Genomic DNA, 12784 nt, shown 5'->3' with positions numbered 1-12784 from the left:
GTCACTGAGCTGCTCTCACAAATGCCCTGTGTTGTCTCACATTACAACTTAGAGGCAAGCCAAACCTGAAATAAGGCGGCTTGTTCCGATCAGCTGTCGGCGGCTTCGGGTTCTGGCTTTTTTGTGTACTTAATTTGTTTTCTCCTGAAAGACACACACACGATCCTTTCAGTGCTTGCCTGGGAAGCCTAATAAACAGTGCTTCGTGGCTCGGGTAGGGTTTGGTTTCCCAGCACGAAGTACAACGTACACACAGAAAAGAGCCACTGTGTAAGATTATTAAATTATTATTCCAAGCATTTGAGGATAATCAGGAAACTTCTGTAACCAGCATTAGTCTATCCTGAAAATCAACTGCTTGACCATGCACTGGTGTTAAAACAACGTTCGTGTGACAAAAACACAATACGGTGATTATGATCCCGTTCTCTGACATGATTCCATTTCACATGTCAAAAGAAACGTCCGGCTCTTCTCGTTAGAAGCACGGTCATCAGAATTCTCCTTCAGCCTTGCTAGGTCACAGCACACAGGAAGGCCCATTAGCCAGGCCTGCCATGCCCTTGACTGTGTTCTTCTGTGTGGTTATGACCATCCGGTGTCTTTTGGCTTATTTTCCTCTGTGTCTTCTTGCTGTCAAAAGACCTAATGGGCATCCTTTATTCCTGTGTAATAATTTAACCTTTTGATATATAATATATATACAGATAGGCACAAATAGTCTAGCCTCATGGTCTAGTTGAATGAAAGTTCCATGGTATGTATTTACAGTATTTCTTAATGTGTACCGTGCTCCATCACGTAAGCTTGGTACCCCTGTATGTGCACACACATCGAAGTAGAGCGGATGGGAATAGTACTTATCTCGGTCCAACCGATCGGAAGGAAAGCAGAGCTGTTCTTGAGGTTCCGGAGAGCAGGAGCTGACGAGAAGAGCAGAGACTGGCAGGAGTGCTGCACAGGGACTTCCTGAAGTCAGGGCCCCGGGCAGGACTAGCGCAGGGAAGGGGGCGCTTCCCTGGGCTCGCCACAGGCACAGTCCACCGGGCCACCCCACCACGAAACTCTTCGGTCATTCCATACGTGGAAAAGGGAATCCGTAACTCTCCCCAGCTGTTGGGCATTAGATACATTTTGGTGCCAAGGTAGAAGCCAAGCAGATCTTAGGGAGTGGAGACAAAGAAGAGAATTGAGAATAAGCCAGCCGGGTTGTTTCCTCTTTTCCCGCCAAGTCTCCCTCTTTGAAGTATCTTCCTGTGCCCTTTCGAAAGCGTCGGCACTTCTGGCTTCCTCACGCCTCTGTAGGCAAATGGCCTTGCCCCTTGGGTTGTGGCTCCTGGAAACGTGCGGACTCTGGGGGCACAGCTGCAGATCACACAGCTGCGGTCTTTCCCCAGGTGATGACAACGGGAAGAAGGCCAACAACCCCAACCACTGCAACTGCATCATAGACCAGATCTTCACGGGCGGACTGCAGTCGGACGTCACCTGCCAAGTCTGCCAGTAAGTGCGAGGCGTCCCGCACTGCACCGAGGGTTCTTCTGGAACACGGAAAGCTGTCGGGGCCGTGCCGGCCAGACCGTGATGTGGGACCCCAGGGCCTGTCGGTGAGGCCGACTTTACTCTGGGTGCTGCTTGTTGAACATCATGACACATGTTTAGCCGCCGAAACTGCTGCGTTCTGCACAGTTTTTTTTTTTTGTTTGCTTGTTTTTAATTTTTTTTTAACGTTTATTTCTGAGACAGAGACAGAGCATGAACGGGGGGGGGGTCAGAGAGAGGGAGTACGCATGCGTACTCCCTCTCTCAAACTTAAAAAGTTTTATATTTAGAGCTAAAAGTTGGTGCCACCACAGCGCCTTTTTGGTGACGTGCGGATAAATACCATGTTTGGTGGGGCGCGTGGGTGGCTCAGTCGGTTAAGCATCTGACTTCGGCTCATGTCCTGATCTCACAGTTCGTGAGTTCAGGTCCCGTGTCGGGCTCTCTGCTGTCAGCGCAGAGCCCGCTTCGGATCCTCCCTCCCCTTCCTTCCCCTTCCCTGCTCACACTCCTTCAAAAATAAACAAACATTAACAGAGAAAAAAAAGAACGTTTGGTCCTTATAGAGGAGCATCTGCAGCAGCAAGCAGGTGTGAAGCAGATTCTGTTATTTTTTTAGATTGATAATTTTGATTTGATACTTACTTTTTACTTTTGTGGAACATGCAATTCTCGAAATTTATAATTTTTTTTAAGTTTTTATTTAAATTCTAACTGTTAGCACGTATGGTAAAATAGGCTTCAGATACAGAACTCAGTGATTCATCACTTAACACATAGCACCCCATGCTCATCCCAACAGTTGCCTCCTTAGTTAATACCCATCCCCCATCTAACCCCCCCCCCCCATCCCCACCCACCTCCCTCCAATGCTCAGTTCTCTACAGTTAAGTCTCTGTGGTTTCCTTCCCTTTCTCTTTTGTTTTCCCCCTTCCCCTATGCTCATCTGTTTTGTTTCTCAGATTCTACATAGGGGTGAAATCATATGGTATTTGTCTTTCTCTGGCTGGCTTATTTTGCTTAGCGTCATACTCTCTAGCTGCATCCATGTACAGATGCCAAGATTTCATTCTTTCTGATGGCTGGGTCATATGCCATCGTAGAAGGAGAGGTTCAGTGTAAGCAGCCAAGTCACCAGATGTGTTGAGATAAAATGGCTCCAGTAGAGAAGATGCGCATTAGCAGGTCGTCCAGAACAGGGTCCCCAGGGACCAGTGGCCCTTCATGCTGAGGCCACCTTTGTTCTTGTGTCTCCCCCCCCCCCCCCCCCCCCCCCCACATCTCTGCTCTCCGGTGTCCCTGACACCAGGAGCTGAATAAGAGCCCGCCTTCCGGGGGGGCTGGGGCGCACACGGCACATTCTTGGCACACGTGCTCCAGAGTGGGTTGCTTTTTATTTTACGGTTTCCTTTTCCATTTTCTCCAGAGTAGCGTCCCTGATTCTTTACAGCTGGAGCCTCTGCTTGGCATGCAGAGCTTTTATTTCCAGGAGCTTCAAGAAGGCACTGACTGGCGAGGTTGCAGGAACCCTCCCTTTCGACCTCAGCTCATGCTCCTGGGTTTGTTTTTTTTTTTTTTCAGTTTTTTAAAAAACCCTAGTCATGATCTGTTAAAATTATTTCAGAACCTATGGGATTACCACTTGCACTTTGTACAGGATGGACTAGATACCAGAAGGGGAACAGTTTGCCTGTTACGAACCCCGTTTTCTGTGACACAGCTTGTATCATCGTGGGCCATTGCTCTAAGCAGTGTTTAGACTCACAGTTTTTCCTTCTTTTTTTAAAAGTTTTATTTATTTATTTTTTAATATATTTTTTTCAACGTTTATTTATTTTTTTTGGGACAGAGAGAGACAGAGCACGAACGGGGGAGGGGCAGAGAGAGAGGGACACACAGAATCGGAAACAGGCTCCAGGCTCTGAGCCATCAGCCCAGAGCCTGACGCGGGGCTTGAACTCCCGGACCGCGAGATCGTGACCTGGCTGAAGTCGGACGCTTAACCGACTGCGCCACCCAGGCGCCCCAAAAGTTTTATTTATTTTTAAGAGCGCGCAAGCAGGAGAGGGGCAGAGAGAGGAGACAGAGGATCTGAAGTGGGCTCCGCACTGACAGCAGAAGTGGGGCCCGTGAGATCGTGACTTGAGCCAAAGTGGGACGCTCAACCAACTGAGCCACCCAAGTGCCCCTAGACTTACAGTTTTGAAGAACCTCCTCGTTGGCTCTGTGTTGCTGAATTCCTTCAGCAGGAGGTTGTCTTGGATTAATATCTTGTTTATTTTATTTTATTTTTTTAATGTTTATTTTTGAGAGCAAGAGAGAAAGAGTGCGAGCTGGGGAGGGGCAGTGAGAGAGGGAGACAGAGAATCCAAGCAGGCTCTGCGCTGACAGTAGAGAGCCCGATGCGGGGCTCAAACTCACAAACTATGAGATCGTGACCTGAGCCGGAGTTCAACACTTAACCGACTGAGCCACCCAGGGGCCCCAATACCCTGCTTAAATATTTGTAGTAACATTCCAGTCTGTGAGTTTCCTTTCTGTGTCCTTTAAAATAAACCTCTCCACTAGAGGGAACCGGCTTTGTTAAATAGAGCATTAAATGCCACTGTCCGGCTGTGGGGCTGTGCCTGGTCGGTGTTCTCTCCACGTTAGGTGTGCTTGATGTCTCCATTCCACCTAGGCCCGCGGTTTCCAGCTCCCAGGCAAACATTCTACGGTTCTCAGATGCTGCAGCCGCACATCCATCAATTCAGAGTCTCTGGACGTGGGGCCCAGAAGTTTCTATTTTTCACAGAAACCCCAAAATGATTGTGATGATCTCCTGGGTTTGGAAATGGTTGCTTTAGGAGGAACCTTTGCCTTAAGTGGTTTACGTGCTGTTCCTCTGTAGGGCCACCTTGGGGGCCCAGGACGTGGTGTGTGGGGGCACTCAGTGTGTTTTCTGACCTTCGATGCCCTTTGGATGAAAGGGCAGAGCTGTGAGAGGACGTCAAGGTGCCGTCTGCCAGGGGGTGCCCCTGAAGGTGCATGGCTGTCCCTTCTCACCTCTGCGTTTATCTCCTCTTGCTTCTAGTGGAGTCTCCACCACCATTGACCCCTTCTGGGACATCAGTTTAGACCTGCCTGGCTCTTCCACCCCGTTCTGGCCCCTGAGCCCAGGCAGCGAGGGCAGCGTGGTGAATGGGGAAAGCCACGTAGCGGGAACCACTACGCTCACGGACTGCTTGCGAAGGTAAGAAAGCCGCCCGCGCTTTTGTAGAAGAGGAATGGTCTCTCCTTGCAGGCACTTGTCTCTCCTTGCCTTGAGGCTCTTTGGGGTAGTGGTTGGTCAGAGTAAAGTCCTGATAAATTCAGGGCTACCCCAGGGCCCCAGTAGTATTTTTATTCACATGTCCTGTGTAGACAACAAGGAAAGATGTGACAGCCTGCAGGTGGCTCCCGTGGTCTGTCACATGTTTGCACGATGACTAGAGATTTCCATTCAGCCGGCTTTGCTTGTAGCCTGTGTGTGGCACGGCTGCTTACCCCCGCTCCCCGCCCTGGCCCGTGTCCGTTAACAGGGAGCCGCAGAGCAGAAGTTGAAGTTCCCTCACCTTCTGGGACTAATGCTCTGCACTGGAGTCTGGCCCCCCGCTGTGGCACATGGCCCTTCCTGGAGGCGATTAGCCTATTGTGGTGTTGTGTGTGTCCCTTTACCACACCACCGATTTCGACAAGTGCTGAGGTTTAGGGCAGGGTTGCTGTGAAACGTGTTAAGGTAGCTGGTGTCACCTGCAATGTTGTGGAACGGAAGCCCTTCCCACGCTTTATTTTAATTGAGTTTAGTGTTCGACAACCTTTGTTGAATTAAAGGTTGCTGTAGATACGTTCTTGGGCAGAGGTGTTCCTTAAAAAGAGGGACAAGCTTCTTGGCATTTATCTTGCCCTGTACGTCAGCAGGCTCAAAGGCGCATGTGTAGAATTTTCAGTGCATCGGCTTTGTCACACTGATAGGTCCAGATGTAAATGGGGCATCAGACTTGTAATTTGGACAAGCGAATGCTCAAAGCAAAAAACCCCACCATTTTCCAAGGGCGTCTTTACAACTCCGTTGAACTTAGTTATGAATTTCAGTAAAACTGGAAGGTTGCCCACAGCGCAGAGGCAGGGAGGGAGCACTCGGCAAGCTGAGATGCACAGGGAGTGCCAGGTCGGGAGCAGGAGTGCCGCGGATCCAGGTCCCTGCCCGAGTGGCCAAGAAGAGGCGGAGCACATCTGTCTCCAGTTTGTGTCACTTGCAAAGAGTCCCTTTTCCAGTTCCGCTATGGGAGTAGATGACGAAGCCGGCGGAGGTGTTTGTAATTCCGTGGCTGCAGAGACCCTCCCTCCTGAGTCTTCAGCAAGTGCGGGCGCGGCCAGGAGGCGGTCACCCCTCTGTAGCTGTCCTGAGGGAGCGCTCACTGTGCGCCCTGAACCCTTTGCGGAGGAGGTGGACTTTCAGCGGGACCACGAAGGCCTTCCTGAGACGGGCCTGTCGCTTTTCTAGGTTTCCATGTCCCCCTTTCTCTGGGCTCCGACTCTTTGTGTTGCTCTCAGTTCTGCTGCGTTTACGTGCTGTGTCTTCTCAGTGCGGAGGAGACGGCCTCATACCACCTCTGTGCGCCCCCGCGGCCCCTCCCGTGGCGATGGGCGTCTCGTAGACACGCGAGTGAGTGCGTGCCCGCGTATGCCAGGCCGGAGGGCTTGCGAGGCGGCAGACGGCAGAAATGGACTCTGGTGAGCTTAAGCGGGTAAAGGTACTAGGGAGTTCGCAGAATCCACAGGAAGGCTAAAGAAAAGCCTGCTCAGCAAGCGGGTGGTCTCCAGAAGAGGCTCGGCGACCAGCATCCGGAAGGTGCAGCCCGCTGCTGGGCCGGCTGCCCTCAGGTGCAGTTGAGATGCTGCTCCCTGACAGTACAAGTTCTTCCTGCACTTGCTTCTTTAGTATGATTTTTCCAGATTTTTCCAGGCCTAATGACGGGCATCTGGCTGGTCAAGCCTAGGTCGTGTGCCCACCATGCAGGTGGGTGGGAAAAGCAATGACCTGGCTTTTGTGGTAAACCTCCATAAAGGGAGACAGCCCTGCCTCCCACCTAGGTTTGGAATTTCCCCGAACACGAGTGGAGGGTGAGCCGGATACATAATTGACAAGATCTGTGACCTGGGCTCTGTCGTCCTTCCATTCTTTACTTACGGCTATGTGAATTTGAAGCCAAATCCTCTTCGTGTCTGGCACCGTGGGACTTGTTCAGTACATTTTCTTGGTGCTGAAGCAGGTTTGGTTGACATATTTCGTGTCAGAAAGTTCACATAGTTTGGCAGAGATGACGGGGATTTGGGTGGGGGTAGGCGTGTTTCAGCTTAGGGGCACTGCGCATGGAAAGAAAAATGACAGACGATTAGGAACTTCCAGAAGAACTAAAAATGGGAAAACCTCAAAAGATGACTCTTGACTTACATGCACGTTTTATTTTATTTTATTTTATTTTTTTTGAGAGAGAAGAGAGAGCATGTACACGTGGGAGAGGGGCACAGAGAGAGGGAGACACAGAATCCGAAGCAGGCTCCAGTCTCTGAGCTGTCCGCACAGAGCCCCACACGGGACTCGAACTCACGAGCTGTGAGATCATGACCTGAGCCGAAATCAGACACTTAACCGACTTAGCTGCCCAGGCACCCCCGTTGGTGCACATTGTATAAGCGTCTCATCGTGAGAAGCAGTGTGCTTATTGGTCAGTAGCTTAATCAAGAATAGGTAGTCAAGTGAATATAATTGGCATAAAGTGTGTGAATCAGATTTGAGGAGAGATGGAATGTTTCACCCGCGGTCTGACTGACAAGCCACAGAACGCGGCGTTTCGGGGAGTTGGAGCCTCTGTTACCGAGCAGAGTGTCTGGCTTTCGTTCCTTCTCTGGCGAGGATGGTGCGGGTTGGGGGCTCCATTAAGGAAGTGTTCTTTGCAGCCAGGCCTGGTAGGTTTGTTGCCCTGGGCGCTTGCTTTCCGCCGTCGATCGCCTTTCTGAATGTTTGCAGACCAGCAGAGTCTAGGCCTAATTTTAGCTGTGGGTTGGCATCGGGCTTCCAGATCTAGAAGTCAGTGTTCTTCCTCAGCGCACAGTGCTCTCTGCTCAGTAGTGACGCATGGTCTGAGTACTGGAGCCTGGGCCTGCCATCGCCAGTGCGGGCTGGACCAGCTTGTGGAGACGCTAGGGAGGTGGGTGCGGCCCCTGGGGTGGCCCTGAGCAGTCTGGTTGGGACGGGGCCAAACTGTTTTGAGTTGGAAAATTGGATCGTGGGGTAGGGTTGTGGCGATTCAGGTATATCCAAAGTCTTCACTCTAAACACAGGTGCATTCTTCTCTCCTCCAGTCAGGTATCCAGTATTCAAACTACCCTGATTGTTTTTATAAGAAACTATTTTGTGCACTTTGTTCAAATCAGGATCCCAGACTAGGACCACACATTACATTTGGTTGGTTGCTTTCACAGGTCCCTTCCCAGTCCGTAGGCTTCCGCTCCCCCTTTTGTTTTCTGCGCCGAGAAGCTCATTTTCCACAGAATTATGCACACTCTGGATTTTGTTGATTGCCTTTGTGGGCTAGTTCTCGCAGGTTACAGTGAACACAGGTGCCTCGTTCCGTCCTTCTTCTCCCCAATGAGATCTAACTGCTCTTCTCAGATTTCCACTTCCTGGGCAGTACATGGGGCAGGCAGGGCCAGCGTTGGTCGTAAGGGGGCGTCGTCGTGCCCCTGGTGAGATCACAGAATTTCCAAAGCATAAAGAAAGATTTCCAGGCCCCATGTGAAAGCATGAATTTTATTTGTTTTTCAGCTTTAAACTTAAAAGATTTGTCATAAGTCCTATCGAAACATCCTGTTTCATGCGTTTTTCCCTCTAGTAACCACCACCTGTGACAGAAATGCTTGCCGACTTACTTAGTGCAACCTTTCTATTCTATGTTGTGATCTGTCTTCACCACTAGAAAATGTTCGTTTCCCCATTGTTTAGATTTAACTTTTGAGAGACACATTCACATGCATTTATCTGAAATAACTGGATACCCTTTACTCTTTACCATTTCCCCCAGTGGTGACATCTTGTAAAATCAGAGTTCAAGATCACAACCACGGTACTGACATTGGCACCCAGCCCTGGATCGCGACTCACAGCCACTCCTCCTGCCCTCCCACCGCTGCTGTCTCTTAACCTCTGGCAGTGGGAATCTGTTCTCCATTTCTGTAAATTCAGGATTCCAAGAATGTTCTGTAAATGGAACCCTAGGACGTGTAATTTTAGGGCCCCATTTACCTCCCCAGTCGTAATTCTCTGGAGATTCTTCCGGTTGTGTGGATCCATAGTTTGTCCCTCTCTGTTCCTGACTAGCAGTATTCCATGGTGTCACATAACCTTTCGTACACTAAGGAACATCTGGGTTGCTTCTTTCGTGGTTTTTCTTTGTTTTTTGTTTTGCTATTAAAGCAGATAAAGCTGCTCAAAACATCTGTGTACAGTTTTTGTGTGAGCATCATCTCCTTTTTCTGAAATCCAAACACCCCTAACTATACGCACGTTTTTAAGTAGGGAAATTAGCCGATCAAAAGCGGTCAAATGATTCTTTTCTGTCTTTTCCTTTTCTCACCTCTCCCACCTTTTTCTCCTAAAAATACAAATGTCTCATAGATTCACGAGACCAGAGCACTTAGGAAGCAGCGCCAAGATCAAGTGTAGCGGCTGCCATAGCTACCAGGAGTCCACTAAGCAGCTCACCATGAAGAAACTGCCCATCGTAGCCTGCTTTCATCTCAAAGTAAGTTTTCCAGTGGCAGACTCCATATTTAACCCCCAGTACAACTGAGAGCCTCTTGGTCTGGTGCAGGAAGCGTGTCTTGTAACTGCGGTGACTCAGGAAAGAACACTGGAGAAACCAGAGGGTGGTAAGTTGGAACTCTTTCCCCGTCTTCTGTTGCCCAGAGAGGCTTGTGGTAAACGAAAGTAATGACTTCATGATGAAAGTAGGATGTGAGTTGCTCTACTGGGGTGGGGGGGGGGGGTTAAAATTTTACTTCTCCTCCCGCCCGGATTCTTCCCCCCTCGACATCCGTTTCCTGTTGTCCTTTTACTTTTTAAAAATTTTTTTTTTCAACGTTTATTTATTTTTGGGACAGAGAGAGACAGAGCATGAACGGGGGAGGGGCAGAGCGAGAGGGAGACACAGAATCGGAAACAGGCTCCAGGCTCTGAGCCATCAGCCCAGAGCCTGACGCGGGGCTCGAACCCACGGACCGCGAGATCGTGACCTGGCTGAAGTCGGACGCTTAACCGACTGCGCCACCCAGGCGCCCCTGTCCTTTTACTTTTTAAAAGCAAACAAGACCCTTAGCGTTATGATCCAGTCCAGGGGTGGGTCAGCTTTTTCTGTAAAGGGTCAGACAGTAAATATTTTAGGTTTCACAGCCACACAGAATCTTTGTTTTCTGATCTTTGTTTTATTTTATGGCCCTTTCAAAAACAAAAAACAAAACCGAACCATTCCTGGCTTTCTAGCTGGATTTGGTGGCCCGAGTCTAGGCAGAGGAATGTCTTTGTCTGGTGAAAAGAACAGTATGTTCCTTTTTGCTCCCAGACGTTATGGATATTCTGTTTTCTACTACCTTGCACTTTGCCGGGTTTGTCGTAGGATTACTTTTTTGTACGCTTGGAGTCGATCACTTTGGACAGTCCCATCGTTTCAAGACTTCGTTTTTGAACTGTATAAATTAGATTCGTATGGATTAATATCATGTTGCTGAATCTGTTAGCTCTAGACGTGACCGAAGGGCAGTTCAGAAAGGGAAAGCCCACTTTTGGGAGTGCACAGAGAGGCACCCTCAGGGGAAACCCGTAGAGCTTCACCCTCTTCCTTCTCTCCCCCCACCCCCACCCCAAATTTCTGTAGCGATTTGAACACTCGGCCAAACTGAGGAGGAAGATCACCACCTATGTGTCCTTTCCCCTGGAACTGGACATGACCCCCTTCATGGCGTCCAGGTATGAAAGGGTTTGTTAAGCCGTATCTGTGATCGGGAGGGTGTGGTTCTATGGGGTCAGTGATTGGCACTGGGGTCCCGATGAGCCGGTTTAGACATTGATGTATCCATACGTGCTAAAACTGAATTGTTATCCTGATCTTGACCCAAGACACATTTTAGTTTCCTCAGATGTGCTGCTTCAGCTTTGGGTTCTCCCTAGTGATCCTCGATCAGGTTTCAGACTTGGCAGGTTGTCGAGGTGGGATCACCGCGAGAAAACAGCATGATCGCCGATGGGACTGATGTTGGCTACAGATAGACACAGTTGATTTTGCAGTTGTAGATTCCATTTCTCTTGTTTTCAAGTCTTGATATCCTAGACCACCTCAAATCTATCCTCCAAGTAAGGGCAACCTTCCCTAACATGTTAGACATGTGTTAGTTTCCTAGGCCACTGTAACAAATTACCACAAACTTGGCCCGAGGCAGCAAGGTGTCGCCACAGCCGCTCATCCTTGGAAGCGCCTGGGGAAGACTCTGTTCCTTGCCGGGACATGGGGTCAGTTCGATCTGGGCTGGCTCTGCGCCTCGTGGCAGACGCTCTGGGCAGGTCAGTTCGCCAGCCTAAGCCTCCCGTCGCCTCACCTTCACCTGGGGATAGTCTGCCCCTAGAAGGGAGAGCTGCTGGAAGACCTAGAAAGCATGTCTGGAGCGTACCTGGTGCCGCGTCTGGTGTACGAGGCCCCAGTCGTAATGGTACATCATTTGAGCCAGGCGTCTGCTTGGTTATTATTTCCAACGATGCTGAGTCTTGCTCCTGTTTCTTACAGCAAAGAGAGCAGGATGAACGGACAGTACCAGCAGCCAACGGATAGTCTCAATAATGACAATAAGTAAGTGGCACCTTGTGGGGTTGCCCTGGGCATCTCCAAGGTGGGGCGGGGGGGGGAGGTGCGGGACCTCCGGTAGGCCTGGCAGGGAGGGCCCCGTGGTGGCAGCCCTCCTGTTTCTTTCGGCCCCTGGCCCGCTGCCTGTCTTGCTGCCCCCCGACCCCTGTTGAAAACGCTCAAGCCCTGTTAGGAAAGGACTTTTCACAGCTGCACCATAAACCTCCATGATGTAGGAGCCTGACCCGTCTCTCCTGGCTTCTGTGCATGCACGAGGGCCCTGCATTTCTAGAGCGAGGGCTCGGAGTCTGAATTGTAGGCCTCTTGGCCTCTACCTTCACTGGCATTGCAATAAGGTCTCTGTTCTTTTTTTTTTTTTATGTTGAATTTATTTTAGAGAGAGAGAGCACAAGAGCGTGCACGAGCGGGGGCAGGGAGGAAGAGAGAGGGAGACACAGAATCCAAAGCAGGCTCCGGGCTCTGAGCTGTCAGCGTAGACCCCGACGTGGGGCTCGAACCCATGAACCAGGAGATCATGAGCTGAAAGCAGACGCTTGAGCAGCTGAGCCACCCAGGCGCCCCAAAGCCTCTGTTGTTTCCTCCACCACCCTTTTTACTGGTGGTGTGGTAGAAAGCACAAGGCAGAGCGTGGTTCCACTACCCCCAGGACGGATTGCTGTCCCCACTTCCACTAAAGGTGGTTCCCGCGAAGCAGCCCGAGAGCCAAGTGGGGCTAGGCAGGCTTTCTTTCCCTCGGTGCTCCAGCTCTCATTCCTGGGGTGTTCCTGTTTAGTGTCAGGGGGCTACTGACTGCAGGCTTCTGGCCGCTTCAGACTATGTGGTTTCCGACCGTGATACCGCGGAGCTAACCACGCCCTCTCCCCACACCCTCTGTCCCCTCACTTGCTCCCACGCTAGGTACTCCCTCTTTGCGGTAGTTAACCACCAAGGGACCTTGGAGAGCGGCCACTACACCAGCTTCATCCGGCAGCACAAGGATCAGTGGTTCAAATGTGACGATGCCATCATCACCAAGGCCAGCATCGAGGACGTGCTGGACAGCGAGGGGTATGTCTGGGTAGCAGCTGACTCCCCGAGTGTGTAGCCACTCAGGGATTTTCACCGTCAGTCGCTGAAGTAATGAGGCTTGTTCTGGACAGGACGCCAGCCTGGGTCGGTCGCTGGCCAGGAGAGGATATACCTCTTGGTCACTCTGGATCGTACCTTGATTCAGACCACGCAGTCATTTATTTTACCCACGACGTGAGCTGACACATCAGTTCTCGGGGAGCTCGTTCTTCTCTACCCATCGTATTCCTCCTCGGCCT

The 12784-nt window shown here is 50.6% G+C and overlaps 1 protein-coding gene across 1 annotated transcript in view; it reads left to right on the top strand.

Moving 5' to 3' along the window:
- The window catches only part of USP22 (ubiquitin specific peptidase 22), a 45658-nt gene that overhangs the window by 29264 nt on the left and 3610 nt on the right, over positions 1-12784 (top strand). Inside the window, exons 7-12 of the mRNA XM_023244640.2 lie at positions 1398-1503; positions 4616-4774; positions 9242-9368; positions 10497-10588; positions 11400-11462; positions 12375-12524. Coding sequence (XP_023100408.1) covers positions 1398-1503; positions 4616-4774; positions 9242-9368; positions 10497-10588; positions 11400-11462; positions 12375-12524 — 697 coding nt within the window. The remainder of the gene's footprint in view (positions 1-1397; positions 1504-4615; positions 4775-9241; positions 9369-10496; positions 10589-11399; positions 11463-12374; positions 12525-12784) is intronic.

The sequence above is a fragment of the Felis catus genome, chromosome E1 (assembly GCF_018350175.1).
Source record: "Felis catus isolate Fca126 chromosome E1, F.catus_Fca126_mat1.0, whole genome shotgun sequence".
NCBI classification, from domain to species: Eukaryota; Metazoa; Chordata; class Mammalia; order Carnivora; family Felidae; genus Felis; species Felis catus.
Note: the sequence above shows the minus strand (reverse complement) of the source record. Positions and strands in the feature narration are given on the sequence as shown.